Genomic DNA, 27195 nt, shown 5'->3' with positions numbered 1-27195 from the left:
TTAAGTTGTGCAACATTTTTTCTCTTTTCTCCGCCACTACCCAGGCTCCGCGTGCCACTCGCCATTCGCCTCTTGGCCACTCTTCTGGGAGTGCAAATAGGTAAAGTTTAGATTGGGCATTGTTTAGATATGTGTGTATATATATATATTAACGAAAGTACATGGGAATACCCTGGAGGCTGAATGAACTGGGAGTGGTACGGAGGGGTACGGTAGGGAGTGGGGTATACCCCCCACTCCAAGGGAACTGAACATACCTTTGTGTTGCTGAAAACAGATCTCAAATTATTTTGTACATTTACTCTTGGCTGGGTAAAAGTATTGCAACCATTGATGCTGCAGCTCAGTCCTCGCCTGTGCTTTCTCTTCTGCAAGCTGCCACACTTGGGCTCCATGGAGCATTCCCGTAGCGGCGATCTCCAGCCGCAGCGCAGGCCCTTTGGCATTACCTTCAGGTCAGTCGGGGACCCGACAAGTGGCAGCAGCCCGCTCAACGCTCAACAGAGCCCGACCAGCGAAGCGAATGGAATGGGTTATGCTACGATTGCAACGGATCAGCAAATCGCAGATGGAACACAAGTGCCGGATATGTGATTGCCCTCCCACGGAGTCCAAGGAGCTGTCCCCATGTCCATGTAGATGGCTGCTCAGCCGTAGTTTTGGTCGTACAATTTCCAGCGATTTAAATTCTTTGGCACTCCGTTTCTGCTGTGGCGTGGATGCCCTCAGTTTTTGCCAACAATTTCTGTGTGCTTTAAGGCAATGAAAATAGCCCTTTAAGGACAAGGACTCCTGCTCCGGCCGTCTGGGCAGCCACTCATTCATTCATTTTTCATATTCCATTTTGCATTTTGCATTTTGCATTTTTGTAATCATTTAGCCAATGCAAATGCCAAAAACTTATCAACGGCAGAGCAGCAGTGGCCCAAAAATTGCGTAATGCCAAAAATAACCAAAATATAAACCCGCACACACAACAAACACAAACACACACACACACACACACAGACACAGACAAACACACAAACACACGTGCAAATAGATACAATATAGCGGATAGATACAGGCGGTGAGAGAGAGAGAGAGAGAGAGAGCTGGGGGCGGGGGATGTGTGTGGGATGGCCAAAAAGTAAATAAATATGCTAATAAATTTTTCAAAATAAATCTGTAATAGATAGCAGATATGCGAGGCAACAAACTAACCAACAAACGACAACTAAATGCAGTTGCCGGAACCCAGGAACCCAGGAGTCCAGGCGCCCAGCACAGCACAGCCCCCCCCTCCTGCTCTATGGCCATGGTGGAGCAGCCACCTATCAGGGGGAGCGGTGCGACGGCGGTGGCGTCGGCGGCAGCGGCAGCGGCTATCTCACTCGAACTGTAACCAAAGCAACATGGTAAAAGTTTTTAATCCACGTTTCGAAAAATTTTTCACACAAATATTTACACAACTCTTCGCTCTAACGATTTGCGCAAACACACAGACACACACACACACAGGCACACACTCAGGCACAGATAGACACGCACCCATACACGTGTGCTATTTGTGTGGTGCCGATAAGCACACACACACACACATACAGGCACGCATACAGGCACAGTTAGACAGACATTTTAATGTTTGTAAAGCTTTTAAATGCTTCACACATACACGAGAGTATTTTTGCTCTTCTGTTTCGACTTCCCACTTCCGCTCTTCCGCTCTTCCCCACTTCCGCACTCCCTCGCTGCTTCACCATTTTATTTCCTTGCTCCGTTTCTTTATCCTTGAACACTCCTCCCTTCGTGTCGTTGGATATGGAGCAAATGGCAAAACAAATAATAAACCAGAGGCACACAAAAAAAACCAAGGTAAATAAATGAAAAATTTGTAATAAGAAATTTATTTGTAATATATTTTCATATTTTTTTGTTTTGTTTTCTTAGCAAGAGACAAAAGATGAATTTTGGATGGCGGAGGCTGGAGGCTGGAGGCTGGAGGAGGGACAAATCTCTTGTTGATTTTCATTTTTGCTGTTTGTCTGCTAAACACAAAACAAACACAACGAAGGATGTGATATCCTTCCGCGTTGCACTCACTCGCGTAGCAATAAATGTGCGGCATGTGGAGAGGAGGGGCTGGCTGGAAGGCGGGAAGGCAAAGTCAAATAATCGAAGGAGTTGATGCGCAAAATGATCGAAATATTCATCATGTTCAGGGAACGAAAATATATGTAGTAAAGGCTGCAAATGAGAAGAGAACAGCCAAAAGAATGGATGGAAATATACAGGAATATCTAGAGCACAGATGCCTAAAAGTAAAATATATAATAGAAGCTAATACGAATCAAATTAGGAAAAGAAGTGCCTTAAAATGAGAAGAGAATTACGATTTTATCCATGGGATATGTGAAAGGAAAGGCAGGGTATGATTAAAGCTAAGGGCAGGAGAGGTGATTGGTAATTATTATAAATGCTGCAGAAGATTTTATCGAATGGATATTCACGATTATCGATACGATGTGACTTCAAATGGAATAGAACAGAGAATTAATGGTATTTTTTATATTGGTAATATATTCACATAATATACATATATACTATCTGAATGTACATACATAAGTCCCGATAAAGAATACAATCAAAATTAATAGCAGTGTTCTAAGGGTAAAAGTGAGTGAAAATAATTCCAATATCTACTCCAATATCAGAGTGCGCTGCACAGACTCTCGAATTGATTGTTGAATTTCTCATCGATATAGGCATTAAGTTATATCCTTTAAAGCATTTAAACAACAATCAAAATTCACATATTTTCTGTAGATACAAAAATTCGTTAATCAGCTAACGATAAAAGAGAAATTTCTGCAGCAAATCGAAATCAAATGGAAACAGAGCCAATAAACAATAAAAACTGTTCTGCAAATACGAGTAAACGTATCGAAAGTCCAAGCAGGGAAAACGAGCATGAGGAACAGCCACGCCTCCATTAAGTGGATCACCATTAAGTGGGAGATACAAAACTCATGCGAATGCGAGTGCGAGTATTTCTATTCGTATATCTTTCTATACAATACATAAACATATATATTCGTATGCCCGAAGAGACATCATCATATTTACGATGTTGCCTTTGTTGCTGTGGGTGTGTGTGTGTATAAATAAATGATGAAATTTTTATTGGCTCGATTTTGATTGTGTCTGTTGTTTTTTTGTTTTGTTTTCTGTTTTGTGTCGATCTAAGCGCATTTTGTGTTTGCGGTTCTCTGATTTCTGTCCCACTCCCAAAAAAAATATGCCATCAAACGAACAAAACGAGCAGCAGCAGCAGCAATAACCCACAATGAATATTCATATTCGCATTCGTATTCGCATTTGGGGAGAGTACGAGTATTCGGCATTGAATTGTAATAAAAGCAAAATCAACACAAAAATCGTAATAAAATCAAAGCAAACAATGCCACACACACACACACACACTAACACACACACACATACACACACACACAACACACACACAGAGAGACACAGACAAACCAAGCGAAATGTATCTAGATACGAGTGTATCTGTGGGACTCATAGCCATATTCATAAATATATTTTACTCGCACGTATGTCCCTCTCTGCCCCCAGCCCCCCCTCCCCTTTGTCTCTTTGTGTATCCTGTGGGTTTGTCTCTGCGTTTCACTGTTTGCACAGCCGACGCCATATTTAATAACATATCAATGACTATTTTATTTTGTGGATCCGTCCCCCCACACCCCACTACCCCACTACCCCACTACCCATTGAAAGCATACAAATCGATGCATCCATATGCATGTTGCATCATCCGTTGCAACGGTGTATGCAACATTGATGGGCTGCCGTTGCCGTTGCCCCGCGCAACCAGAATGAAAATATTATAATAACAAATTTCATTTTTGTCGCTGCCGATGCCGCGATTGTTTTTGCAACCTACCCCCCCCCCCACCCGCAAAATATATTGCTGGCTTTTCCTAAGCATTGGATGTGCCACAGAATAACAGAATTTTGGTTGCATATTTATGCTCTGGATTTATTAAAGTTTCTGCCCACAGATCAATGAAAGGGAAACACTGGCAAAAAATGCCAGGGAAATGTTTCCTTAAATGGAAAGAATCTTCCAGCTCCTATCAGCGTCAAGGGTGTAAGGTATTCCAGTGCATTCCCTTTGGGAATTTTCCAGCTGATTATCCCCAAAAAACGAAAACAGTTTTCCACTAAAACTGTGAAGAGGGATTGTGCCCCCGTGGCATGGATTGGGTTTACCTTTCGATAATTTCCATAATGAGCTTAGGGCGTAGAAAAAACCCTAAACACACACACACGCACACACACACACATATGTATGTACATATGTATGTTTTTATATGGGCATCTGTTTTTCGCTTTGGCATCTCAATAAGATGTTTTTGTAATTTGCATTCACTTCAATATTGATCGAATCGAGAGCGGGGCTGGCAATGGCCCAAAACATTAATCTGGATTCGCACACCCCACACCCCCACACACCCCCACACACCCACACACACCCACACACCCATTCATCCATCCATCCATCCATCCATTCCATGCCATGCCATCCATCCATTCGTTTGGGGGGCCACCTACGATACGATGCCCCAGCGATGCACAGATATTGATGCATGTAAATGTGCGGCTATGGCTATGGCTATGGCTACGGCTACCTCTACCTATCCGCCTGCTGCATGCTGCATGCAGCATCCTGCATCCTGCAGATGAATCTTTCGCCTCTGTGTCTCGCTCATAACTCGTGTAATAAAGCTGTCTGTCTACCCGTCCGTCCATCCGCCCATCCGTCCATCCGTCCGTCTGTTGTCGCCCCCCGAAAAAGGCGAACACGTGTCGTCGACACCAAAGCAGCAGAGCAGAAGAGCATCAGCAGCAGCAGCAGCAGCAGCAGCAGCAGGCCCACGTAGCCCCACCTATGTAGATGTCTACGCAGATAGATTGAGCTAGATTGCAGCTAAAAACATGTCCAAGGGTTACCAGTCGAGTGCTACAGCCCTGCGAGTACCCAGTAAATATTTAATTAGTGCCAAAAACAATGTGGAAATACTTGCAATGAGAAACTGAAACGGAAAGAGCTGCAGGGTAGCCCAAAATAAGGGCTAGATGTGTGGCTATGCCTAAGACGCGTCATGCAGCAGCGCTCCTCAGTTGTAAGACGATTGTAGGGGATCTGTGATTTCCCTCTGTCTGTTGTTTACTCCTGCACTTGTGCTATAAGCCCTCCAACTTATCAGACGGGTACAGGGTATGAGCAGAACAAGAAACAGAACCAGAACGGACCGGAGCAAGGAAGAGGGGGAGGGGGTATGGGCAGGGGGCATGGAAACGTGGCATGGAAATGGGGGAATGGGATTGAGAATGACTATCAGGCGCCGTCAACATGCCTGTCGCACTCACACACACACAGACAGACACACAGACACACAGATGCACAGATATAGAGATACAGATACATAGATACGATCACACACACAGGCACACACACAGGCACAGGCACACACACAGATAGATGCCTTGACTTGACAGTGAAATGGCCTTCAGTGTGTGTTATGGCTCTGAGGGCTGCCCCTGGAGTCGTGAAGTCGTGCCCGGAGTCAGAGACGGAGTCGGAGTCGGAGTCGCAGTCGGATTGGGTCGCTTCATTTGCATTAAATAAGCTGAAATTCAGCAGCGGCACGCTTCATTTAAAGGCTTTATGTGGCTCTCTGCGGTCAGTACGCCAGTACGCCAGTACGCAGCACCCAGCACCCTGCACCCTGCACCCAGTCACCATCCACAGTTGAAGCAATCAAAATCATCCTGCTTGACTGTCTGATGAAGATTTCCATGGAACAAGTGCACCACCATCACCATCACCACCACAAGCACCGTCCAACCAACCAACCAACCAACCAACCAACATCCATCCATCCATCCATCCATCCATCCATCTGTGGGATGGAATGGGATGGGATGTCGGTCGGAATGGGTGCATGGAATGCTCGACTAAAATCATGCGAAATTATCGTGTAATTAAGCGTGGCGCTGGGGTCTGGCAATTAGTAGATGCGGCAGCAGCCAGCAGCCAGGCATCCACACATCGGACAGCCTCAGTCCCAGTCCCAGTCCCAGTCCACGTCCCAGTCCCCGTCCCAGCCCCAGTTTAGGCAGGAGGTAGATGGAGCTCCGGGCTGGCAGCTTCCTCCTCTGTAGGAGCAAGTGGTTTGGCACCGTTTTGCTCCATTTAACGGGGAGACGCACGAAATGTGAACGAATTTTTGATTCGGTTTTTGAATAGATATTTTATCCGAGAATTTTCTTCTATTTTCATATTCTTTTTTTGTACTTGGTCTTCATTTATATTTCTACGCTTTCTGCTGGTTAATCTTCCTTCGTATTTCTAGGAGCAATGCCTTCGCATTCCTTCCATGTATCTGCACCCTGTAATTCCCCCTTACACTTACCCCTTATACTTACACTCTCTTCCCCATTTCATGCCATTTTCCTTTCTTATTCATTCGATATTCCTTCCACGTCCACGTCCTCGTACTCGTACTCGTACTCGTCCTCTTGCGCCTTCAATGACCTTTCAATGTCCGTTTCTCTTGGCAGTTCCTGAATGTTTTATTATCTACTGACATTGCTCCTTCAAAGTTTCCCCAATGATTCCAGGGATTCAACGAAATTACTCGTAATGTATCGATTATTGCTAGATCCAATCCAAATATTTAATGCACGGAAAATACTATAGCTTCTAGTGCCACAGAGGCCTGCCGAAACATTCAAACATATATCTACGGATGCAGACTTTCAATTGGAGTGTCGTTTGATTGTTGAATTCTTCAGAATCCCTTTGAATTGAAAGTTCTTTAGTTGGGCAAACGATTGGCTTTTGTTTGAAGAGTTTTCCGAGCAATTCCCGGAGGGAATTTTAAGGATGAGATGTAAAAGCATCGCAGTATGTTCTTACAAGTGTTCCCACTGTGAATAAGATACGAGCTTGCAGATGTAGTCGCTCCACTATGGATAACATTTTATGTTAAATAAAATATAATAATTATAATATTATGTTACATATTTTATATATTATATTATAATATATAATTTGTTCCTGTGTCACTCATTGGATAATTTTAATGTTAATTAGGTTATTTTTCTGGCAGTTAATTAAGGCCACTAAGGAACCAAATTCTAACAAAAAATAAAAAAAGGCCAAAATTAAAGCAACATTAAAAATGGTAGAAAAACTTCAGAACTTCTGCTCGATGTATCTAGATATCTAGCCATTGCATTCACCCGGTTTATGACCTCCTATGGAAGGTCATACAGTTCTCTATTCAACCCATTAATAAATAAATAAATAAATAAAAATAAAATATTTATTGCTTGCCTATTCGCAGGCCCAAAAACTAATGATAGTTTTGCCTCAAAAATATATGAAATATCTCTTGTAGATTTATTTGCACTTCTTTTTTTGGGTCTTTCTTGTACTTTTCCCACACATAAAACTTTGACCCTTGATTGTGCCTTCCCCCTCCACCCCCCTTTGCATTTATTCTACTGTTTTTCCCCTCTAGTTTTTCCGACCATATCGAATACAAAGTGACAGTTGAGCGCAAGTTGCCATCGTTTTGTTTCGGTTAGAAGCGGCACCACCACACCCCACCCCACCCCACTCCACACCCTCGCCGCTGCTAGCCACCTGCTGCCACATTCCTGCTGCCACTTCCTTCTCGTGCCACACACACACACACACACACCGATGTACTCCTCTGGAAAAGAAAGGGACAGGAGAGGAGTGGAGTGGAGAGGATAGGAAAGGAAAGGCGAAAGGTGTCAAAGTGACACGGGACCTTAATACTTTTTCGTAACAATTTTCCAGCGTTACGGTTTTGGGTGTCATTTCAGTGTTTGTGGCCATCAGATGGTGGGGAGGGGCAGGAGTGGTGCATGCCACACGCAAGCAGCCAAGCCAGGAATCTCCTCGCCCTCCCGATCGCCCTGCCCCCCAGTTGCAGCACAGCACAGAGAGAGAGAGAGAGAGAGAGAGAGCCTCGGCCACGACCACATATTGAGCTTATCAAATATTAACACATTTTCAAGCGCTGACATATGCGGCATGCTCCATGCCCCATGCCCCATGCCAGCCACGCATGCGCTGGCTTCCGCTGTTACGTGGCATGTATTAGACCCCCAGCCAATCCTCCTGCCTCTGCTCCGCCTCCTCCTCCCATCATCAGTCAGACGTGGACACATGTCCATGTCCATGTCCATGTCCCTTCTGTGCGTCGCGAGCTTAGCGTGAAATGACATTGCGTGCTTGAGTCCAAATCGCGGACAACAGTAACATTGAGCACAAGAAAGAGAGACAGATGCAGGAGGGACAGAGACAGGGACGGGGGCAGGAACAGGGGCAGAAGCAGGGGCAGATATGGCCAAGAAATACAGAAAACAGTAGCATTGCATGTGTTGATCCGTGGAGCACTGCGGCGCTCTGTGTGGATGCCAAAAGGTGAACATGGACGAATGGATGCGAAACATGCTCGCCGCATACTATACATCACTCCCAGAAGCGCTACGAGGGGTCTACGAGGTGTGCCACCAAAGAAATTGATCGACCATGGGACTATGGGTTAAAGGGAATTTTAAATTTGGCCATAATCCAAATAGAATTAACGATTGTCTCATAGTTTTATGTTGCGCTTTTGCTACTGTGCTCTGACTATGGCTACCTTTGGATATTATGTGGAAGAACATGCTCCACCCTTGCCAGTTCCCTTCACGCTTCGCTTTATGGCTGACATACGCCCAAAGTTTCGTTGAACTTTACGGTGCAACCTCCTTGGGCAATCTCCGACCACTTAACTGAACTAATAAGCCTCGAAACAATTGCTTCACTGTGATGTCCTGTCCTGTCCTGCTGTTGCTGTTGCTGTGGCTGGTTCCTGCTTTTGTTTGGTATTTGCAGTTGCATCGTTTTAATGACAAAACACGGAGCTATCAAGCATGCCCCAGACCCCAGACCCCAAAGCTCCGAGCTCGGAGCTCAGACCTTAGAGCCACTGTCCTGTGTTTTCTGTCCCGAGTTAGTACCGGAACAATTCACAGGGGCAGGCACAGGCACAGGCACAGGGTCTCGGGTCGCTTTTGCAGCCGGCAAAGTGTCAGCGCTGTGTCGAAGTGAAATCCTTTTCTGCCCGTCCTGACACTTGGCAGACAGACATACAGACAGACAGACACACGGCGCCCTGGAAATTGGAGTAGGTTTGCGTGTCAGCAGCCACGGACATGGGACACGGGACACGGGACACGGAAGAGACGCAGACGGTGGCAACAGTAGCACTCTCTGACTCTCTCGACTGCTCCCCTCCGGACATGGACATGGACATGGGACGGTGGACGGTGGACAGACACTGGTCGATGGGTACGTACCCCCCCCCATTCGGTTCCGTTACGTTCTTTGGGCCTCGCTCTGAGCCTGTCCTTCCCTCCCGTTCAATGCTCTGGCTCTCTGTCCTGTCTACGTCGCCTGTCTGTTTTCACAACTTGAACTTTTCACTTTGCCCCCTCCGAGTTGCTTCGTTCCTTTCAAATTTTGGGTTGGGGGTTTCTGCTCTTTTTTTTCCGAATTTAGCTACGGGCTGGAGTGTACCCTGTGGCTCACATGGAATATCTAATTGGTTGCTAGATAGAAAAAAAAATTGTATAAATGAATGATCGTATTCCAGCCACAAACATATTTCCATTGTACATATTGTAAATATTTTTTTAGTGGAATTTCCATACTTTAATTTGCAGCTCTTATTTATCTGATTTTTCTTTATCTTTCAACACTTTTTTTTTGCCAGTTATTCTTCAGGGTATCCACACATCGATCATGTGCCGAGGTGCACCCTTTTTTTCTTGCTTCTGAATTCAATTTCTAACTCCTTTTGGTTGCTGTTGAGCTGCTTTTCGACAGCTTCAAATCAAACATCGTCGCTTTGGCTGTCATTGCGTGGCACGGCACGGCACGCACATGCCGCTGCCTCGCCCACGGCACAAGTTGCCACATTCTCCAGCCCAGCCCACCCCACCCCACCACAATCCCCTCCATCGATGTGACTCGCATGCTGATAATTGTGGACTGGACTGGGGACTGGGAACTGGGAACTGGGAACTGGTAATTGTCTCGGTTTTTCAAGCCAAAATTGAGTCATTAGATATCGCTCATGGAGGGGCAATTAGAAGCAGGCAAACCAAAGCGGAGGCTGCTCCCATTAAGCGATCAATGGGAACCTCTTTAAGAGATCTCTCTTGAAGGTAATTTTGTGGTTTCAATATACATGTGTGTTTCAGTTGTATGTTTTGTGTATCTTTCTTATAAATGATCTGCACATTTGTGCCCCTTGGGGCGTGGCTGGATGCTGGAAGCTGGAAGCTGCTGCTGCTGCTGCTGCAGATGATGGCAGCGTAGCGCGTGTCTAAGCCGAAAGCCCAGAAGCATTTATCACAACTACATTTACAATTACAGTTACTGCTGCCTGCCCGCTGCCTGCTGCCTGCCTGCTGCCTCTTCTACTTGTGCAACCTACTGGACAGGCGGCCAACATGAGTGATGATGAATGAAGGCCCTGTCCCTGCCCTGTCCCTGCTCTGTCCCCGCCCTGTCCCTGCCTGTCCCTGCCTGTCCCGCCGCCCCCCGCCCCCGCCCCCCCCCGTCCCCCCTGTCCTGCTCTGTCCCTGCCTGTCCCTGCCTGTCCCTGCCCTGTCCCTGTTCCTGCCAGCAGCCATGAATGAGGTGTGAGTGGTTGTCAGGGGATGGAAGGGGGAATGACTCTGGGATTGCCATTCCGTACCCACTCCATTCCCAGAGCTAGAGCAAGAGCTCTCTCTCTCTCTCTTTCTCTCTCTCTGTCACCGGTCTAAATGCCATTTAATGTTAACAAATTCATTTTTGGCGACAAACGGAAACGGAAACAACGCAAAGAGCAAATTCTCACACACATCCTAGGCACAGTGGAACAACACTGGCCCTGGCCCTGGCCCTGGCACTCGCACACGCACACGCTCGCAGGACATGAATGGATCATATTTGGGTTGGGATTTGGGTAGCCTTGCCACATAAAGCAGATGATCCTGGAGGATCCATACACTCCGGAAGTTTCATGAACTCCAAGGGTATGCCCTCGATGACTTTTATTCCTCGCTAAAGTGGCTTGTGGATTGCCATATGGGACAGCGGAAAAATTAGTAGGTTTTCCCTCGTGGTCAGAGCTCTCTCATTCCACAGTGCGAATGGATGGATGGACGGATGGATGGATGCATATGGTCACTGGTCTCTCTGGTCTCCTCACGTACCGTCCATCATTCGGGGCGGTGGCCTCCCTTTGGCCGTGCGGCGGCTGCCAACTGATAAACGAACGTCACACGTCAGGACTTTGGGTCCAGGGTACAGAGTCCGGAGTCCAGCAGGGCCAGCAGGGCCAGCAGGCTCGACACGACTCGACTCTCGTCCTGGGTCGACGCTTTTGTGGATTGATGGCCCTGGACAGATTGAACGTTGCACACACACACACACACACACACACACACACACATACACACGCAGACAACATGGAGGAGGCTGGCTACTGCTCTGGCTGATGGACATTTAATATGCGTTTTAGATTGCAGCTGTGTGTGTGTGAAGTGCAACACAAGAGCGGAGGCAGGAAGCAGGGAGCAGGGAGCTGTCAAGGGGGTGGAGGTGGGGTAGTGGGGCATCCCGTGTTCATGTGCGTGCCGCCTCGTTTTGCAACGCCTGCAAATGTATGCGTTTTGCGTTCGTCATGGCTACAGTTGTTCCTCGTTGCTCGTTGCTCCCCCGCGCTGTGCGTGTGCGTGTGTGTGTGTGTGTGTTGCATTCCTCTCCTTGCAGCCATGCAGCAGCATTGTTTTGCATTAAATGCTATCTACAGTGCCGTGTCCAGTGTCCACTCACCCCCCGCCCATCCTCCCACAGCCACAGCCACAGCCAGAGCCAGAGCATGGGTCCACTGTCCTCTGTCCAATGTCCATTCCGTTCATTGTTCGCTGTCGTGTTTTGGGTCGTAGGTGTGAATGCGCGCACATGTGTCGAACAAAAGGCACTGACTTCCTCCCCTTCGAGTCCGCTCCCCCGCCCCCATGCAACACCCCGCCAGCGAACGTACTCACCTATGCACCGTACCATACCATACCATACCATACCGTACCCCCCGGCCGCCTGTCCTGGTTTACAGACACGCATGTGCATGTCCTTCACATTAATAATGTTTTGTCCCGATATTAGCCACGCATATTAACTTGCCCTCCCATCCCGTGTCTGTGTCTGTGTGAGTGTGTGTGGCACGACTGTGTGTGTGTGTGTGCGTGTCAGAGCGATTAAAGACGCTGCCTACACACCACACAGATGATGTTGCTGGCCCCCGCTACGATACTCGTACAGATGCAGATACTTCCTTCCACCTAATGGTTATCTATGGCCAGAGCTTAGGGCATTAATTCTGCTTCAGCTTTAACCTGCATTTGAACTCAAGGCACTGAAAGATACTCAGATACTTTTCCGGACATTCCTTTGTATATTTGACGCCTTCATTCGCATTCTGGATGTGCATCAAACTTACAGATTGATTTGTAGCTTTAATGGCCCTTGTTTGTATGTGGGTTTAAGATACATTTTACAGCTGGAAATACTGGAGGATATGTACATACGTTTGTATCTCTATGTACTCTAGATTTCCTTGCAGTATTTTTCCAGGGATAATAAATATCAGTGAAGTTCTGGGTCACACACTGGATGATATACCCACCGATTTGCACTGGAATCCACTCGTAATCCACATCCAACCACCCACCCATCATTACAAATGACAAAAACACAAATTTTGTTAATTTTTTTTTATTTTATATATATTTTTTCTCATCAAATGTTTCGTTCATTTCCATTTTTGTTTGTTGCTCTTCTCTGTCGTTTTTTGTTTGTTTGTTTGATTTAGTTTTTTTTTGTTTTTTTTTTTTTGTTAACAATTTGTGTTTATTCATTATTGATTCGCCTTGCCCCCCATCCATCCTTTTCCCAAGAGGATCTACCGAGAGAATCGTATCTTTGCAGAGCTACTCGCACGTGTAAGTATCTTTTCTTTTGCTGTCTTTTGCACACACACACACACACACACACACATACAGACACACACTCTACTACGCGTATTTATCGCTTGATGAATATAGGGATTTTATGTGTGTGTGTGTGTGTGTGTGTGGGTGGGGTGGTGGGGATATTTTTGTTGTTGTTGGGGGCTTCTTGTGTCTTGTGTGGTGGGAGGGGGCCTGTTCTTTGACTTACGCATTATGCTAACACTAAGTACTTTTTACAATAATAATAATCATATAATAATTCCCAATCATAGTAATCATATATCAATTGAAAACGCAAATTGTTAGCTGGGTTCTGGATTCCATTTCTTCTGGTTTCTTTATCGCTTCTTCGCTATCTCTCTTTCTCTTGATTTTTAGCTTGCTATATCTTTATAATTGGAAATTTATATATTTATTCATATATGTATATATATTTAAATATATATATTTTTTGTTTAGTTTTTGTTTTGTTCCTTTTCTAGGTTTTACATTTAGGTTTTTAGCATTTCTTGCCAGAGATTTTCTTTATAATAAATTACGTTTTTCCTTACATTCTAAGACCACAAAAAAAAAAAATAGTTTTAGTTGCGCTATATGTCTGTCTGCCTATCTGTATCTGTATCTGTCTGTTTGTCTGTCTGTCATACTGTCCGTCACACTGTGCGTCCAAGTGTCTAAGTGGTGCCTGTCGTTTATAGATCTGGTTGTATGTATATTATGTATATTCGTGTATATAGACTTAGATCTAGGGTGAACTACACAAGTACATGCCTAGTTACGTTTATGTTGTTAGACAACGATTATAATATATTGTATTTATATTTATATATTCATATAATAATATTCCAAAAAAAAAAAGGTTCGTTTAAAAAAAAATGCAGCAGAAACTAAACAGCTTGTAGTAGTTTACGAATAAAATGTGCTAATTTACAAAAACATCTTTCAATATCCATTATTTTTGCTTTCTTTTCTGTTTTTCTTTTTTTAAACTACATATTTGCATATTTTGTTTTGTTTTTACACAGATACACATAAATAGTTTTTTTGTTTTGTTGTTTTTTTTTTATATTTTGTTTATAAATTACAGACAAGACGTTTAGTGGTTGTATTTTTTTGTTTTGTTTTGTTTTTTATGTAATATTTTTTAGCGTTTTGGGATTTGTTTTTCTTTGTTAAAAAAATTTCTTTTCTATGTGCAGCGCCCATTTATTTGTTTTGTTTTGTTTTTTTTTTTATACATTTAGAGAGATTTTTCTTTGTCAATTTGTATAATTATCTTTAGTTCATTAATTTATTTATTTCTTAGTTGTGTGTTTTTGTTTTTCTTTTGCGTTTTACTTCTTTTAATAATTTACAAATATTTTGGCGCATAAATACACGAAAAAAAAGTACATATTAGAACAATAATAAAAATAATAATAATAAAATATAACAAAAACAAAACCAAAAGCAGCTGAATGGCAGAGGGCGTGGGCTGGGGGAGAGGAGAGGTGTTTTCTTTTTGTTTGGGGCAGAATTTCGCCTCCAAATATTCGACTGAGAGCGAGAGAGCGCGAATGGCACGACGACGACAACTCTCTCTCGATTGCGCGAGCGAGCTCTCTCTCTTCTTAATCACTCCTTTTCTCTCTCTCTCTCTCTCGGCTGCTGGTCGTTCGTTCGTGTGTCTGGCCAGAAAGCCATGCGCCAGAGCGAGATGTCCATAGTGTGTGCCTCGGCTGTGGGCGGCGGCTGTTGTTGCTGGCTGCTACTGCTGCTGGCTGCTGCTACTATTCCCTCACTGCTCTTCGCGCTCTCGGTGTCGCAACCGCTCCATCTCCCTCTCCAACTGCCTCTCCCGCTCCCGCTCCCTCTCCTGCGTGTAGGTCTGGAGGAACAGCAGGCGCGTTGCCAACTGTTTCGTATATTACCAAACGAGCCCTTCATTTTGCATATTCTGCGGTTCGCTGAAGTTCGCGGAGCTCAAGAACTCGGGCGATGCGGTGCGGGGGCCATTTTGTTGCTGCTGCTGCTGCTGCGTTTGGCTTGCTTGTTGCGCATTCTGTGCCGCCTGCTGCTGCTGCTGCTGTTGTTGTTGCTGCTGCTGCTGCGCTGCCGCCTGTTGCTGCGCGGCGGCCATCAAGTGCTCGGCGCTCGGTGGCGGCGGCGGCGGTGGTGGCCCCACGGCCGTCTGCAGCTGCATCGGCGGTGCCCCCGCCTGACTCAGAAAGGTCGACTCCGGCGTCAGTCCGAACTCGTTCACCATCGGAATGGGTCCGCTGTGGTCCATGGGTCCGCCTATGGCACATCAGAGAGACGAATAAAAGAGTTTTAGTTGAGGATTTATATTGTGGGGAGTAAATACTCGCATAGGTCTATGGGATGTAAAAGTGTTTGATCTGGTATCAGAGCACGATAAGTGGTATATGCTGGTAGTATAATTTCCATAGAGAAGTATTTTGTTCCAGAGCAAAATTTTGAAACCTTTTCTGGGATGAAAAGTTGGTTCTTTAATCTCTTATCCTTTGGCTATTCTTAGAGCAATTCTTTGGGACATATTTCTCATAAAAATTAAGGGATTCTTGTACATATTTCTTCAAAATCTTCCTATTTAGTTAGCTGTTCCTAGAACAGAATTATACATATCATTCATATTATGATTTCAATGCAAAATGATTTTTAAAATATTCTTTGAACCTTGAAGCTAGACGAACTCTCAGCTATATAGTATATTCACTATATTCAAATATTACCCATAATGAACGTAATTTACGCGTGATTCTTATTGATTCCAAGACATACATATAAAATTTGTTTAAAAACTTCCTAATGCAAAGTTCTCCAAACCAAAGCAAACCAGAGATAATTTCAAAGCATTTAAATCCATTTCTTAGTGAAAAAATAAAATATATATGTATATTTATGTACATATTCGAGTAAAGCAATGGAAATCACTCTAAAGTGATCATTAATCAAAGTTTTAGAGTATTGGAAAAATTGCGGGGGATTTTCTTACCTGGCGCATTGAACGGCATTGGTCCGCCGGGATGTCCTGGGAAATAGGGTCCGTCGTGCGGATGGAACGGACCGCCGTAAGCAAACTCGAACTTAGCGTCTGCTGCAAAATAGGGAAATCCGGGTCCATCGTCTAGGCCGCCCGGCGAGAGATTCATGGGAAAGCCGCGCATTTTGCGTGCACCGCCAAAGAACGGGGGACGACCCATGCTGGTGATCTGCTTCATGCGCCTCTCCTTCGAGCGCTTGTTCTGGAACCAGACCTGAAACAGAGCAACAGAGCAAAGAGCAGCAAATTTAGTGAGCGATCTCTTTGGGGTTGTATCGCATATTGTATTTTGCATCTTCCTATACTGTCTACTGGGTATATGGAGTTTATGGAGTTCGATGCGGCTGCGGCTGTGGCTGCGGCTCTGGCTGTGGCGGCGCATGTCTAATTGTTGTTCTTGTGGCTTTTGCCTTTGCATTGATGCTACCGCCACACCGGGCGGCCGTTGCAAAATTAGCCCCCCATTCCCCATTCCAACCAGAAATCAGCAGCAGCAGCAACAGCAACAGCAGAAAAAGAAGACCCAGAAGAAACCAGTAAGCGAATGCAGTACCCATACCCATCCTCATCGCTATTCCCCCATCCCATGAGAATGCCCCATTCGCAGTTTCTGTTTCAGTTTCAGTTTTCATTTTTACGACGTTCTGCATCGGATCGGGGTATCGTATCCGATCTGGGCAATGGGCAATGGGCACTGGGCATCGGATGCGATCCGAGAGTGCGTCTGCGTCCGTCGGGTGCTCCAGAAGCACCGTGCCCAGCATGCAAAGTTATAAAATAAAAACATATTTCAAAAGTTTTTAGTGGCACCTTCTTCTTTGCTTGGGTTCTCTCTCTGGTCTCTGTGGTCTCGGCTAAGTCCTACGCTGTGTCCCTCTTTTTTTTTTTTTTTTTTTGATCTTTTGCTGTTTTTAATATTCATATATTTTGGATGCGCGCTCTCTTTTTTTTAATGATCTCTTCTGCTGCGGTCAACGAAACATTTTGATTTTCTTTATTTTTCGGGTTTTTTTTTTTTGGTGTTTTTCGATTTCTCAAAGTTTTCTCAATGAAATTTTTGTGATTTATGTCTTTGCCGTTCCACACGGCCGCCCCCGGAACGGAACGGAACGGACGCATCGTTCGCTGGGATCACTGGCTCGGCTCCCTCGTTTGCTTTTTCGTGATTTTTGTTGGCAAATAGTTTCCAATGAATTTTGCTTAGATTTTGGGGCATTCAGACTGTTGCTGTTGCTGCTGCTGCGGCTGCTGCAGCTGTTGTTGTAGCCCCGCTTGCTCTCTTCACCGTCTTAGGAGGCAATTTAAGCGTGAATTTTAATGATGAGCGCCGTTCTGACGCTCTGCCGTTGCCGTTCTGCAGTTCATTTGAATTCGGCTGGCCAGAACAGCCAGTGGAGAGGCGAGCAGAGAGCCTTTTTATGAACTGAAGCCAAAGCCAAAGGGATTGCTGGCTAAAAACTGTGGCGGCTCGGCTAGACATGCATATAGGATCCAATCCAATCCACAATCCGCACGCTCGCTGGTGCTGGGGCTGGGGCTGGTGCTGCTGCTGGGGCCCTTCACATTTATAAACTGACACATTTTGTGGCGCAGCGAATTTCGCTAGAAAAGCTCTTCCCTTTTTCCTTTATTTTTTTATTTTTTTTATTTCGGGGGGCCTGAGAACGGGACGCGTCGGCACACAGGATGCACACAAAAGGAAGTAACATGCTGTGTGCCCCATGCCATATGCCCTCCATGCCAAATCCCCAATCCAAATGGATGGATCCAAACGGTTAATGCTTAATACTCTGAGGAGATCTCTGCTCCACGGCTGTCCCTCCGCTCCGTTCCACGCTGCACGTTCCAGGTGAAGCGTGTGACTTTATGACAGGCCCCACCAGCGTATGGGCGATCGGGCATTTGTTTGCTACTTCCTAGAGAGAGAGAGAGAGAGAGAGAGAGAGAGGAGCGGGAGCGGGAGCGGGAGAGGGATCTAATGAGCAGTCTCTCGAGGGGGGCAGACATTGCGCTGCTTTCTGGGCTCCATGAAAGGTAGAGTATCTTATCCCTCGAAAAACAGCCTTTTGTTGTTTTTTTTGTGTCGATTTTCTAAGACCTCTTTGCAGAACTTCGAGTCAAAAGGGGAGTGGGAGTGGGCACCCCGCCCCCACCGACATGCAATTGGTATTTTTGTGCCTGTTGTTTGATTTTTCTCGTAACTTTTTGTTGCACTCCATTTGCCATTTGCCCGTTTGCCCATTTGTTGCTGTTTTTCTTTGTAGATGCAACAAAACAATGGATGCAAAAATGCCGCAGAGTAGCGAGTAAAAAAAAATACCCCCCTCTGAAACGAACAAAAGCGCAAATAAATAGAGTGCCAGAGAGAGAGAGAGAGAGGGGGGAATAACTGTGCACAAAAAAAAAAAAAGGAAAAACACAAATGCAAAACTATTGCAAATGCATATTTTAGTTGCAGTTTTTTGCCTTGTACTCGGAGCTATACCCTTTCTAGAGGAAGATTGCTTTTCCATGGCGCAAAGTAAAGGATTCTCCGATCGATGCAGGCGAACATTTAATTCCTTCAAATTAAGAACACATTTTAAAATGTTTCTTAATCTTTCACTCAGTTTTCGATTTGGAGATTTAGAGCATGAAGGGCAGGGCATCCACTGAGTTGGCTTGCCAGCGTATAGAATATTCTTCTGGTTTTATTATTGTTGTTTCTTTTGTTTGGTTTTTCGCATAGGAAAATGAAAAATTATGTGACCGCAGGGCCACTCTATCGCATATGGAAAAATATTGCCAACAATTTTTGTAGCACAAACGCGACCCGATACTCGGAACTGCCTGCCGCCGTAGGTGCACATGCAGATGCAGGTGGGGGTGGTGGCAGGTTGGCTGGGTGGCAGTGTGGCAGGGACACCTTTTATTTATTACGTTGCAAACGTTACGTGTAATTGAAATGCGGTGGCAGCTTAGTCGTGCCTCCTTTTCAGTATCGTGGACTGTGTGGACTGTGTGTGTGTGTGGGAGGGTGGGTGGCTTTTGGTATGGGGGGGATACGAGTATTTCGCGGTATTTGGTTTTAGTTTGCTGTCGGATTGAGGTCTCTTCTGTTCGCGACATTATCGGCTTTGGTGCCACGTCAAACGTAAACAGCATAAAATGTTTTTTCTTTGTGATTTTCCACCCTATTTTTTACTACAATTTTCACTACAATTTTCGATCACTTTTTGCCCAAATATTTTCCTGCTTCAAGTGTTTCATTTTCATTGCTATCCAACAATTGTTGCACTTCCCCACTTCAGTTTCCAAATCAATTTCGCGAGTTATTCCCAATCAAAAAAATATTAGTACACTGAAACTATATTTGTATTTGTATTTTGCCTTTGATTTTGTTTTTGTTTTTGGTTTGCCCACCAGCTGTTTTTCGTGGTGTATTTTTTGTAGTTTATGTTTCGGTTTGCCTTCAGCCCAGCAGCTCTCCTGCTGCTCCTTTGGCCTGGGGGCTTATTACTATAAGGATATCAGATATTATGCCAGATATATGAAAATCGCATCATTTATTGTACGGTTATCATCATAACGTCTTCCTCTGGTGATTCTCTGGTGATTCCCTGGTTCTCTCTTTCTGGGCTTTAAATTGTCTGGCAATTTTGTAAAATGTGAGGCTAATATTTTATTTCCGCACTTGAGCCGAATTTTATTATTTTTCTTTCCAATTTTGAGCTTTCAACGGCAGCAAGCAGAGAGAGAGAGAGAGAGCCACAGAGAGGGGCAGCCAGGCAGGCGGGCGGGCAGGAAGGCAACTAAGTTGAACACGCGGCGGACCAGCCCAGCCCGTCCCGGCCCGGCCCGGCCAGAACATCCGAACATCTGAACATTTGAACATTTAGTTAAATTATAGGTTAGAGCTCTGACATAAAAGGGCAAACAACGTAGCATAATGGGGCATGGGGCATGGTAGCAATCAGAGGGCTCCCCATCTACCGTTCTGCCGTTCTTTCGACAAAATGATTATTGCGCGAACCTTGGTGGGGGAAGGAGAAACACGGAGGAGCCACCGGGAGCCCCAAGGGGTTACCCAATCCCGACTCTCGACTCTAAAGGCCTCTGGGGTCTCTCCATCTCCACTCCATCTCCACTCCATCCATCCATCCATTGTGTTGAAAATTATAGCAAATTATGTTAAACGGCAGCGCGTTTGGCCTCCTACTTGCCCCTCCCTCATTGCCCACCTTCGACTCCTCCTGACATCAGTGGGCGGTTGCGGGGGCGGTGGCGGTGGCGGTGGCTGTGGCGGTGACGGCTGCTCATTTTGGTTGCCCCAAAGTGGTCGTTCCTCCAAAGGGGCACCCCAAATGTGTGTCACGTTCTGCTTTACCCCCATTGATTGATATGATTTGATGTGGTTCGATTTCAGTGGTGGGATTTGATGCGAGATTTGGTATATGCGATTTGAACTATTCGTTTCATTCGATCGAATACTTACTACTCGTACGCCTATTTGTGTGTGTGTGTGTGTGTTTTATGTGTGCCCCATTGTTGTGGCACGATTGCTTTGGCTACCATTTGTTAAATTAGTTTGCTATGATGCGGCAAGATTTGTTTGTTAGTTTGTTGGTTTCGAATTGTTGCCTTTTCATGTTGCCTTTATTGTTTGTTGCTACTCGCCGCTTAATTGCCAAAAACAAAGAGGGAAAGAGAGAAAAAAACACAGCAACAAAAGTTTACTTCATTTTTTGGTCTTTAGAGACACAGCACCCCACCCCACCACACCACACCGCACCCCACACCACCATTGTTGCCCCCTCCCCCAAAACGAGTTGTGTGTTGCGGCAATAACAATTTTTAAAAGGCTAATCAACGACGGCATTCATACAGAAATCCCCTACACCCCCTCCCCTCCCCAGGCCAACCGAAACAATCACCCAAAAATATTTGGTAGAGAATTTCCAAGAAACGATTAAAACCTTTTGGTCTGAAAAAAAGAGCTTTGCACTTGGGTATCAATGGGGTTTATCAATGGGCTAAAAAGTGCATAGAATAACGAATAGATACGGCAAAAAATAGCAAAAATACAGAGAAATATCAATAAACATTGGCACCAGCACAGAACCCAAAAAATAATGCTAAAAACCCCAAATACTACTGACTATAAAGAAATAACTGCCGAAGGGAAAACCTTGGGAAGCCGCAAAAAATACTTTTAAAAACAAAGAAAATGTTCGAAAATATATCAAGGAATATCTGCCCAAGAAAGACCTTAAAAAAATACAAATAAAACTAATAAGATACCGAATAAAAACCGAAAATTAGGAGGTAAACCTTTGGAAGCATAGACGAACCCCTTATTAGCCGGGTCTCAATATCTAAACTCATATAGGAAACAACACCTATGGGATATGCATGTGCGGATCCCTGTATCCCTCTATGAATATCTGTTGAAACTAGTACTAAAGCACTATCATTGCGGGCACCCAACTATCATTAGTTGATTTTTCCCAAACAAATTACTCCATTCATCACTCTGTCTTGAGCCCCAAAAGAAGCAAAGGGAATAATGATATATGGCTTATTAACAATTCAAGTACAAGTACCATGTAATGGAGAAGGGCAGAGAAGACACTCCAGAGGAGAAGTGCGGACAATCCTTTTTTTGTAAAGAAACAGCAGAGAGAGAAGGAGACCTCCGATGAGGATGACCTCAAGCGGCGTATTCGGTAGATGATTTGCATTTATCGAAAGGGAAAAACGAAACAGAACAAAAAAAAAAAAAAAAAAAAACTGCTGTCACGCCCTATCGTACATCGATGACTACCGCATCTCTATCCTATGCCTGGGCTGTGGCCGTTTTGAGGCGTGAATTGGCCTCAAGTAAGAGTTAACAGATAATTAACTTCTGCTCTCTGTTCGGGCCACAATGTGTATCTTTGTATCTGTATCTCTGGCTGCTGCCGCTGCTGCTGCTGCTGCCCCATAGTTTAGTAGGTGTTACTCTCCCGAAGAGAGCTCCTTGCATGAGGCGGCACAAAAATGCTGCGGGTTTCGATTTCGAATTACTTTTTGTTTTTATATTTTGTTTGTTGGTAGCCGGCGCCTCAAACTGAAATTAATAGCAAGTTGATGAGTTGTTGAAATTATAATGTTCCAGCCATCCCATCCATCCATCCAATTCAATGCTCTTGCGGGGCATTTGCCATGTCATGTTTTACGGACAGGCGCCGCCGCCGCGCAACCACAATATACAGAAATGTGCGAGTTAATCCCCACCCCCCACCACCACCCCCTTCCACTGGAGTCTAACAATCTACCAATCCAAAGTAAATGCGTTAAATTATCGGCTTTTGTGGGCCTTTTGTGAATGGTTCAACCTGAGGAAAGAGGTACGAGTACGAGTATGTTGTAGGCAGGTTCCTTTCAAGTTTTGCGGTCACCATTTGTTGATGCGGAGTTGTGGTCTGGCCCTGGTGGGGAGGCCCCCCCCGCCCCACCCAAATGTCAATGCAATCAAAACAGTTTCCGCTCAATTAATAGGGGATGGGGGTAGGGGGCTACCATCGTCTGGAAGATACATATTCTCTTGACTAATTAGTTCGGCTATCAAAGAGCCATAAAACAGAAACCGAAACTGAAAACTGAAACGAAAACTCTACACGAAAATAAAGTTGAACAAATTTGTCAACTTCCGACCCCAAATAAAAAATCAAAATTATTATAAATCTTAGCGTTGATAAAAAAACAAAAACAACAACAAAAAAAGGAGGGGGAAAACGACGTTCGACCGACCGACCGACCGACTGTAGGTATATGTAAATCATGGGCTGGAAATGCTCTCGAATATGTTGCTTATTCGGTTGACAAATAAACGCCTCTGCATTGTCTGCGGCACTTGACAAATGTCCGACGACTCGCATCCGCATCGCATCGCATGGCGTATGTATGTATCTTTGTATCTGCGGCTCAAGCCCCGCTGCTGCTGAGAGACCTTTGGGGGCTGGCTTTGTCTCTGCATCGGAAATCTGGCTTCAAATCTGAGACTGTGGCGCCAGGCATCGCGCATGCCACATTAAAAATTTGTTGAGCTGCTTCGTCGACTGTGTGATTTCCCCCTCTCAGCGAAACGGAGGAACCCCCTCCTCCCCACCACATATCCCACAGCCCCATTTGTTTTTATTTGTTTATAATTTTTCAAAGCTTAAATGGAGCGTAAGCACCACACACACAGAGAAAAAAAAAAGAAAAAGAAACCATGGCAGTGCTTTGTATGTATAGTGGTGGTGGGGGTGTGGGTGATGGGGATTGGCGACACCAACAGGTTGTCTTTGAATCTTGAGAAACGTTCATCATTTGAATGGGATTGAATGGGATTGATTGGAGAGCAGCCCCATATCTACATTTATGTATATGGCAGTGGCACTATCTATCTATCAATTATCCAAATGGGGGAGCCGCTCTTTGTTCTCTTCGCTTTTTTAATTCGGGGCTATAAAGCAGTGACAATGAATGTCTGTTACAGTGCGTGGCAATAGTATTAGGCGTACATTTTTGCACATGCATAAATATTTAAAAAAAAAAAAAAAAATCATTTCATTCACTTATCAAAAAATTAAATGCTAAAACTCGTATGGGTGTCGCGCGTTTTGCAGCAGCGCCCTTTGGTCGGCCGTGTTTGTGCTCAAAATACTAAATAGTGCCGAAAATACTAAACAATGTAGCACAATAAATATTGAGAATAACTTAAATCGTTAGCTGGCCAAAGGGGCATTCGGGCATTCGTTTTGCCAATCTTTACTTTTATTTCAATTCCTATTCAATCTCTTGTTTCTGCCTTACAGCACTGTCGCACACTGTATACCATAACACATTGTTGTTGTGGTTAGGGGGTTGTTGGGAGTCTGGTCAAGTTTTTTATACCCGTACTCAAAAAGAGTTAAGGAGTCTTGATAAGCGACTAGATCTCAGAGACTATAAGAGCTAGAGCAACCAAATTTTGTTTCCAGACTCATGTGATATCATACTGCTACAAGTGTGTAAAATATTTTAAAATTCTACATTAAGCTCGCAAATCTATGTACTGACTGAGTACGGGTATAAGAGTAGAGTCGCGTCCACAGAAGCGACTCACAGGTTCCTTCTCGTTTGATCTATGACTACCTTTGAAGTGCCACAGACCGTTCAACCTCTTCCATGTCAAAGTTCGAGGCAAAGTGAAGGAAATCGAAGCAAAGGAAAGGCCGAATAAAGCAGGGGGAGTGGAGTAGGAGGGGGAGGAATAATGTTTGTGTTGGCGCCCAACGTGGGGCCCCCGTGCAACTAAACTTCTGTCCCGTGGCGCGGGACGTCGGCAAAAGTTCTTAAGAAGTTCGTTGTTTTTTTTTTTCTTTTTTCTGTGTCATGCCCCCTTGCCTGTGGCTGCTGCTGCTTCTGCCCCTGCCCTTTCTGTGGCTCTTCTGTTGTTGTAAAATTTATTATAAAACTCACAGCAGGCGGGCACTCGACTTGACTCAACTCGAGTGGGGGGGGCGGGGCGGCTGTAGAGCTGTACAAATTTCCCTGTTGACATCTTTTGGACCTGTCTCTCTCTCTCTGCTGGTCCATCTCCCCTGCTGCTCAGTTGATGAGCTGCTGACGAACTGCTCACAAAACTCTTTGATGCCACCATGGGGATCGGGTTACTCAAAGACAAGTAGAGAGTAGAGAGGCGGCCCCCGAAAGTGGGTGCTACTTTCCTTGGAAATCAGCTGGAAGCTCCCCCCAAATGATTATTGGGGGGGACATTCGATATGCTTGATATATGCAGTGTGCAGCAAACACATCTTTAATGAAGATGCAAATGTTTTCTCCCCTGCCACTGACAGCTCACAGATGTCTCCCCTCTCTCTCTCTCTCTCTGCCTCTGTCTCTTGCACCGATCATCGTCTCGTGAGACGATTAAGATCTGATGCTGTTTGGTGTTGTTGCTGCCTGTTGCCTGCCTGTTGCCTCCTCTTCAACTTGTTGGCATTTGTCACTTTCGTTTAGATCTGAAGAGGGACAGCACACGGGCACAGGGCCCCCCATCCACGTTCCACGAGAGAGGCTGTAAAGAGGTGTTGATTGTGTCACACTTGTCGCCTTTTCGAGAAGAACAGAGCCCAAAGCATCGGACACACGGCACACCAGAAACAGAAGAAAGGAATGCCGCCTAAATATCCTTTAACTGTAACCAATGACACATCAAAGGGCCAGACACCGAACACCGAAGACCGAAACCAAGAGACTTACGGAGGGCAGACGGCGCAGACAACAAGCAACCGAATGGCTCGTTGCGCATGCGTAATCCCCGTTAAGCACTAGAATTCGAATTCGAATCGGTTTATGGGCTGGAAACAGCTGTGTGGCAAGCAAAGGGGATAACCTGTTGCTGGTTGCATGGTGCAAGGTGCATTCCTACATTCCAACCACACACTGCACACACTCGTTGCCCATTGTTCTGGCAAACACGATCCTAATGATGTTGTTGAGCGATGGGTTCTGGTATCCCACCAGAACATATGCTGCGGATATCCTTGACAGCACAGCATCTGGGTGCCAAAAGGACTTGATTAGGATGCAGAGAATGCTGGGAAAATTGGATGGATGGACAAGTAGAGGAGGTGCTCGCTAGTTGGCTAGCTGTCGATGGGTTCCCACCTCTGAGCAGATGATGGATAGGAGGAGAGCCACTGTTACAGCTCTGGGAATATATCGCTGCAGTCCTCCAATTAAATTTCTCTGCTCTAAAAACGCTTCCGCAATTATTATGACTGCCTTGGATAATGATTATGATATCCACTTTGGATTTTGCTCAATTTGTTAGCTACTCCGCGAGGCTTAGCCTGCCTAAGTCCCATAAAAAAAACACTCATTCACATAATCCAATTCCATGCGACTTTTAAACAAAAAAAAAAAAATCACGAGATAATTGCTTCGGACATGCGCTTAACATTGCATGTTAGTTAACATTTTGCTGCCCTTCTTTGCGCTTCTCACTGTTAAGAGCGAGGGGCCTACTCCTTCTCATTCTCCTTCTTTTCTTTTTTTGTGGAATTTTATTCTTTTGGCAACTGGGGGACTGGGCGGACTGGGGGGACTGAGGGGACTGAGGATGTTGCATGGCGAACATTGAACTTCCGTTTTTAATGCTCTGCCACGCCCACGCTGCCACAACGACCACCGCCCCACTCATTCCGTTTGCTTTTCGCTCTGTTTTCGGACAGACATTAATTTTATTTTTATTGTATTTGGTTTTGGTTTTTTGGTCTCCCATCGAAAAGGCCAAAGCAATGAAGCGTTGCAAGGCGGCACACACAACGTTGAAAAATCGCGTCCGACTATTTTTTATGATTTTTTGTTGTTGTTTGTTTTATTTGTTGGAGCGGTGCGGTGCGGTGCGGTGACCGCGTTTGCTTTAGTTTAAACATTTGCCAGTCAAAGCGCGTTTAATTTATGCCTTTTTTATGCTGATGAAACCCCCAACTCAGACCAGACCGGGTACACCACTTAGAGGCCGGCATAGTGGACTAAAACATAGTCGGTCGTCGGTCGGTCGGTCGTCGTTAAAGCAATGTCTACTCTACCCCCAGCCTTGGCTCTTCCTGTCTCCAAAGAAGGCTTTATCTTGAGGAATTTTCAATGGCATCAAGACCCAACAAACTTTCTCAAACTGAATATATAACCGAGAGAAAATATAGATCTGCGTTTTATAAAATATAAGCCTAACAGCAGAGCTGTTTTGCACTCCAGGCAGCCCTGGCCCTGCCATATCCTGCCTAAAGTGAGTCCTACAATTCCTTGGACTGCTGATTCCATTTGATTTTTAGTTGATGAAAGTCACGAGGCCGGCCATCCTTTTGCTCACATTTTTTGTTGTTGGTTTTCGAGCAGAACAAATCGCTTTGCACTGGCAGCTGACAGTCAGCGCTGAGGAGGAGGAGGAGCAGCAGCAGCAGCAGCAGAACTAGGAGGCCGGCCCCCTGCCTTCCCTGTTAACACCA

At 45.1% G+C, this 27195-nt stretch overlaps 1 protein-coding gene across 1 annotated transcript in view; it reads right to left on the bottom strand.

Annotated features, from left to right (window-relative positions):
• Window positions 1-14539: 14539 nt before the first annotated feature.
• The window catches only part of LOC111067064 (LIM/homeobox protein Lhx1), a 53460-nt gene continuing 40804 nt past the window's right edge, over window positions 14540-27195 (bottom strand). The window contains exons 6-7 of the mRNA XM_022356091.2: window positions 16148-16409; window positions 14540-15429 (exon numbers count right to left, since the gene is read on the bottom strand). Of these exons, the coding sequence (XP_022211783.1) occupies window positions 15059-15429; window positions 16148-16409 (633 nt within the window). The 3' untranslated portion in view covers window positions 14540-15058. The remainder of the gene's footprint in view (window positions 15430-16147; window positions 16410-27195) is intronic.

This window comes from Drosophila obscura, unplaced genomic scaffold, assembly GCF_018151105.1.
Source record: "Drosophila obscura isolate BZ-5 IFL unplaced genomic scaffold, ASM1815110v1 contig_73, whole genome shotgun sequence".
NCBI classification, from domain to species: domain Eukaryota; kingdom Metazoa; phylum Arthropoda; class Insecta; order Diptera; family Drosophilidae; genus Drosophila; species Drosophila obscura.
Note: the sequence above shows the minus strand (reverse complement) of the source record. Positions and strands in the feature narration are given on the sequence as shown.